The 6,456-nt window shown below is 45.2% G+C and overlaps 1 protein-coding gene across 1 annotated transcript in view; it reads right to left on the reverse strand.

Moving 5' to 3' along the window:
- The window catches only part of col11a1a (collagen, type XI, alpha 1a), a 251,811-nt gene that overhangs the window by 150,041 nt on the left and 95,314 nt on the right, over positions 1 to 6,456 (reverse strand). The window contains exons 16-17 of the mRNA XM_043700060.1: positions 1,533 to 1,586; positions 965 to 1,064 (exon numbers count right to left, since the gene is read on the reverse strand). Coding sequence (XP_043555995.1) covers positions 965 to 1,064; positions 1,533 to 1,586 — 154 coding nt within the window. The remainder of the gene's footprint in view (positions 1 to 964; positions 1,065 to 1,532; positions 1,587 to 6,456) is intronic.

The raw sequence follows: 6,456 nt of genomic DNA on the forward strand, positions 1-6,456 counted from the left end.
AGTGTGTGTGAGAGAAAGTGTGTGTGTGTGAGAGAGAGAGTGCGTGTGTGAGAGAGAAAGAGTGCGAGAGTGGGAGTGTATGAGAGAGAGTGTAAGAGTGTGTGTGAGGGAGGGAAAAAGTGTGAGAGTGAGAGAGATGGAATGAGAATGACAGTGAGACAGGACAGAGGGGTGGGGGGAGAGAGAGAGAGAGATGGAGGAGAGAGAAAGTGAGTGCCAGAAATGAAACCACAAGAAAATCTGAACATAGCAAATGTCCAAATCAAGTTAAGTCACAATTTCATCAAACACTCACAGAGTAAACACTCACCCCACACGCTCATTTTATCCTACACACACACACTCACACAATCAGTCTCTGACTGACACATTTTCATATACCCAGGCACACTCACACTCTCACAGTCATACTCACTCACACACAGTCACACTTACACACACTGTTACACTCATTCACAGCCAGTCACATATACACAGTCACATTCACACTCATAGACAGTTATAGCCACACTTTCTCACACACATTTTCATACACTCTCACACTCAATCTCGCTACTCACACACTGTCACACAGTGATACTCACACTCTCATAATCACACTCAGTCACACTCTCACTCTCTCATGGACACCAAGTCACAGTTATACTCTTCCACACACACTTTCTCACACATCCAGCCACAGTCTCACACTGTCACACTCACACTCACCCAGTCATATTCACACTCTCACACTCACTTGCACACAATTACTCTTTCACACTCACATCAGATCATATTCATACCCAATCACACTCTCTCTCTCACACCCAATCACATTCACCCAAACAAAAGCTCTCACACACATGCTCTCACACAGAGATGTACTCTCACAGTATTACACACTATTACTTTCAATACCTGCCTGTCACTCACTCTCTTGCACGAACGTGCACTCTTATACACACGCTCACACACACTCACTCACATAGTGACACACAGATATTGACTAAATTCCTGTCAACTGTTGGATATTCCCTCACCATGTTTCCTTTGGAACCTTGAGGCCCATCCAAACCAGTAGGACCCTGAAAAAGGGGAAAATATTAAAAACTATCTTTAAATGAACAAATATTTATTGTGTTCTAGAAACTTCCCCACTCTATTGTTAGCGACTCAGAGCTTTCACAAAAGGAATTGTTTGACATTCAAAGGGAAGAATTGGTTTTCTTAAATCAATAAATCCTCCAGCAGAGGCCATTCAGCCCTCCAATCCTGTACAAGCTCCTTGAACAATCTTTCCAGTTAGACTCACCTCCCCATTGGCCTGCAATTCCCCCCATTCCCCCCCCCCCCCGGTTCCTGTGTGAAAGTTCTGATGGAATCTGCTCCCACCGCCCTTTCAGGCAGCACCTTCCAGACCCCAACAACTCACTGTGTACAACAATCCCCCTCCCCTCTCCCCCTGCCCCAGACACATTAAACTAGTTCATTATGAAAATATAGAACAAAACAAATGAAAAGAGGAATGTTTGAAAGGAGCTGATCGGACGTACGGGTTGTCCAGGGGGTCCTGGAGATCCTCGGGGTCCAAGAAGTCCTCTTGGCCCCTACAGAGAGAGAGAGAGAGAGAGGGAGGATCCCAGTCAGTGACAACAGTAATTCTCCATTAAGACGATGAGGTTAGACAGCAATTAAAACAGTGTTAGTTTCAGGATGGACCATCATAGCACAGGAGGCCATTCAGCCCACTGAGTCTCTACCTTGCAGTTAGTCCCATTTGTAACAACAGAAAAAATAAGGAACTGCCACAGACCATTCAGCCCATCAATCCTGCCTCACCATTCAACACAAGAAACAAAGAACAGTACAGGCCCTTCGGCCCATCAAGATTGCACTGACACATTATGCCTTTCTAAACTAAAAACCCTTTGCCTCTACAAAATCCATATTCCCTGCTGATTCATGTATCTCTCAAGATGCCTCTTAAACAATGCTTTTGTATCCATCTCCACCATCTCCTCTGGAAGCACATTCCAGGGACTTACCACCCTCTGTGTAAAAAACCTGCCTCTCGCATCTCCTTTCAACTTACTCCCCCCTTTACCTTAAACATATGTCCCTAGTAACTGATATTTCTATCCTGAGAGAAAGACTGACTATCCATTCTATCCATGCCTCCCAATTTTGTAAACGTTTACTGGGTCACCTCTCAGACTCTGATGTTCAAGTGAAAATCAACCTTACCTCAGTGCAAATACCCTCCAAACCAGGCAATATCCTGGTCAACTGTTTCTGTATCTTCTCCAAAGCCTTCACATCCTTCTGGTAGTGCGGCAGCCAGAATGTCACACAGTATTCCAAATGTGGCCTGACTAAAGTTCTATTCAGTTGCAATATGACTTTCCAATATGTTTATACCCTCTGTCCCAAACGTTGAAGGCAAGCATGCTATACATCTTCTTGATGTGGAGAAGCTGGTGTTGCACTGGGGTGGACAAAGTTAAAAATCACACAACACCAGGCTATAGACCAACAGGTTTATTTGGAAGCACTAGCTTTTGGAGCACTCCGAAAGCATATACTATCAAATAAACCTGTTGGACTATAACCTGGTGTTGTAGGATTTTTAACCTTATATGTCTTCTTGCCCACCTTATCCACTTATGTTGCCTCTTTCATGGATCTGTGGACCTGTACACCAAGATTTCTCCATATGTTGATACTGCCATTTACCGTATACATCCTTCCTGCATTAGACTTTCCAAAATGCATCACCTCACATTTGTCCTGATTAAACTCCATTGGCCATTTCTTTGCCCAAGTTTTCAGCCATTCTGTATCCTGCTGTATCCTCTAGCAATCCTCCTCACTACCCACAGCCCTTCCACAAACTTTGTGTCATCTGCAAACTTATTAATCAGGTCACCTACATTCTCCTTCATTTATATATATTACAAACAGAGCTGCTATAGCACTCATCCTTGCAGAATGTCACTGGTCACAGATCTCCAGTCAGAAAAATACCCTTCCATCGCTCCTGCCTGCCTTCTGTGATTAAATCAGTTTTGTATCTATCTTATGTGCTCACTGCAAATTCAATGTGACTTCACCTTTTGTACCAGCCTATCATGGAGGTACCTTGCTAAAGCCCATATTGATTCCATCCACTGCCCTGCCCTCATCAGTCATCTCTGTCACTTGAGTTTGTGAGGCATGACCTTCCCTGCACAATGTCTTTCTGCCTATCACTAAAGACTCCATACTTTTGCAAATGTGAGTATTCTGTCCCTATGAATCTTCTGTAATTTCTCTACCACTGACATAAGGCTCACCAGTCAGTAATTTCCCAGATTGCCTGTTTTGCCCTTCTTAAACTCAGGAACAACATTGATTATTCTCTAGACCTCTGAGGCCACTCCTGTGATAAAAGAGGACGCAAGTATTTCATACAAGGCCCCAACAATTTCCTTGCCTCCCTCAGCATTCTGGGATAGATCCCATCAGGCCCTAGGGACTCGTCTACCTTAATGCTTTTCAAAATACCCAACACTTCCTCCTGACATACTCCAGAATATCAACATACCCGGCTTTAGACTCACCATCCACCATGTCCCTCTCCTTGGTGAATACCGATATAAAATATTAATTAAGGACACCACCCACGTCAGCCGGCTGTGTGCAATAAATTCCTTACTTTGTCCTTGAGTGGACCTACACTTTCCCTAGCTACTCTCTGGCTCCTTTTATACATATAAAATGCCTTGGGATTTTCCCCTTCCAGTCTTTCTCATTCCTTGTTTAAGTTCTTCCCTATTTTCTTTATATTCTTTAAAGGCTCTGTCTGTCTTCAGTTTCCTGAACCTTACATATGCCTCCTTTCTCTTTTTAACTGAGGTTTCAATTTCTTTTGTCATTCAAGGTTCCTAAATCTTGCCATTCTTATCATCCACTTTCACAGGAACATGCTGGTCCTGAACTCAAACAACTGGCCTTAAAAAGACTCCCACATGACAGTTATGGATTTATCCTCAAACAGCTGCTCTGCCCAGGAAACTACAGGAGGTGGTGGGCACAGCCCAGACCATGACCTTCCATCCATGGACTCCATTTACACGGCTCACTACCACAGAAAGGCTTCCAACATCATCAAAGACCTCTCCCACCCCAGGAACGATCTCCCACAGTCTCTTCAATCAGGCAGAAGATACTGAATCTTGAACACCAGCACCAGCAGGTTCAGGAACAGCCTCTCCCACACTGCGGCAGAATTTGAATCTAGGTTCCCAACACATTACCTGGGTCCCTGGATTAACAGGCCACAATAATACCATTAGGGCCAAAACCTCCCCTTGACATATTGTTACAAAACACCATCCTGAACCATACTGAACAAATTCTCCTCCATCCAAGTTTCTGGTGATAAGGGAGTCCCAGGTAATGTCAGGGAAATTAAAACCACTCACCATAATAATCCTGTTGTTTCCATATTTTTCCATAATCTGTCCGTATATCCGTTCCTCTCTCACCCGCTGGCTGTTGGGAAGCCTGTGGTACAATCCCATCAAAGTGATAGCACCCTTCCTATTCCCCTGCTGCACCCATATGGCCTTGCTGGGAGAGCCCTCCAAGGTGTCCTCCCTCAGTACAGCTGGGATATTCTCCCACTCCCCCACCTCCTTTACAGCCCTCTCTATCTCGCCTGAAACATTTAAATCCCAGAATGTTAAGCTGCCAGTCTTGTGTCTCTCTCAACCATGTCTCTGTGACGCTGCAACACCAGAGTAATATATATTAATTCAAGCTCTAAGTACCTTACCTAGTATACTCATCACATTAAAACAAATATACTTCAGCCTGCTGGTGTGCTGTGTTCAGGAACCTCCCCTGTCTGTTCTTCCTCTTAATCGTACTGCCCTTAACCTTAGGCTCTTTCTGGGTCATTTCACTTGCTGACCTACCTCACTGGATCCCACCCCCCTGCCACACTAGTGTAAACCCTCCTGAATGGCACTGGTAAACCTCCCTGCCAGGATATTGCCCTCCAGTTTAGGTGCAACCCATCCTCCCTGTTCATGTTCCATCTGCCCCAGAAAACATTCCAGTGATCCACACACCTGAAAGCCTCCCTCCTACACCAGCTCTTTAGCCACATATTTAACTGTACTATCTTCCTGATCTCACTGGCACTTGGCACAGGAAGTAATCCTGAGGTTACAACCCCAGAGCTCCTGCTTTTCAATTTCTTACCTAATCCCCTGAACTCCCTGGGAACTGGTCCACCTGGGAGCTGTTGATGGAGATGGAGAGGTCCAGGAAGGGGAGGGAGGTATCTGAGATGGTCCAGGTGAATTTACTGTCAGGGTGGAATGTGTTTGTGAAGTTGATGAACTGTTAAACCTCCTTGTGGGAGCACGAGGTGGAGCCGATATGGTCATCGATGTAGCGGAGGAAAAGGTGCCGGGTGTAACTGCGGAAGATAGACTGTTCCATGTAACCGACAAAGAGACAGGCATAGCTGGGGTGACTAACTTGCTGAATGTTCTATCCACCACATTCTCAGCCTCATGGATGCTCCGTAGTGAGTCCATCCGCAACTCTGGGCACTCCATGTGATAAATCATATGCTGCAGCTGAACATACTTCCTGAATATATGGCTACCATGGAGATGGGAAGTGTCCCTAATTTCCGACATATTATAGGAAGAGCATTTCACAGGCCCAAACTCTCCTGTCATTTCAAACCTTACCTACATGAATCAACTTTATCACTGACAGAAAATAAACCAGGAACTGATTATACAACCTTATCCACTAGTCACCAAATGTGAGTCTCTTATTCCCACCGGACGGAGGTGGGTACTGCAGATGCTGGAGATTAGAGTCAGGATCAGAGTGGTATCGGAAAAGCACAGGTCAGGCAGCATCCGAGAAGCAGGAAAATCAAGGTTTTTGCCTGAAACATCGATTTTCCTGCTCCTCAGATACTGCCTGATCTGCTGTGCTTTTCCAGCACCACTCTAATCCTGACTCTCTTACTCCCACTCTCTATTCCCAGCAGGCTATAGCAACAGCAAGTCAGTTGTGAGGGATAGTCACTCAACTCGAGATGTTAACTCTGATTTCTCTCCACAAGATGCTGCCAGACCTGCTAAGCTTTTCCAGCAGCCTTTGTGGTTTTGTTCTGATTTACAACATCTGCAGTTCTTTCAGTTTTTACAAAAACTTAATACCTTATCACTCTGTCCATATACAACTCACTCAAACTGGAAACTTGGTTTCTGAATCAAGCCAAGGTCACTTTGAGTCACCTTCAAAGATTTATCCCACTGTTCATCCCCAGGGTCACTCTCACTGACCGCCCCCCCCAGGTATTTATTCCCACTGTTCACCCCCAGGGTCACTCTCACTGACCCCCCCCAGGTATTTATCCCACTGTTCACCCCCAGGGTCACTCTCACTGACCCCCCCCCCAGGTAT

This window comes from Chiloscyllium plagiosum, chromosome 11 (genome assembly GCF_004010195.1).
Source record: "Chiloscyllium plagiosum isolate BGI_BamShark_2017 chromosome 11, ASM401019v2, whole genome shotgun sequence".
In the NCBI taxonomy this organism is placed as follows: Eukaryota; Metazoa; Chordata; class Chondrichthyes; order Orectolobiformes; family Hemiscylliidae; genus Chiloscyllium; species Chiloscyllium plagiosum.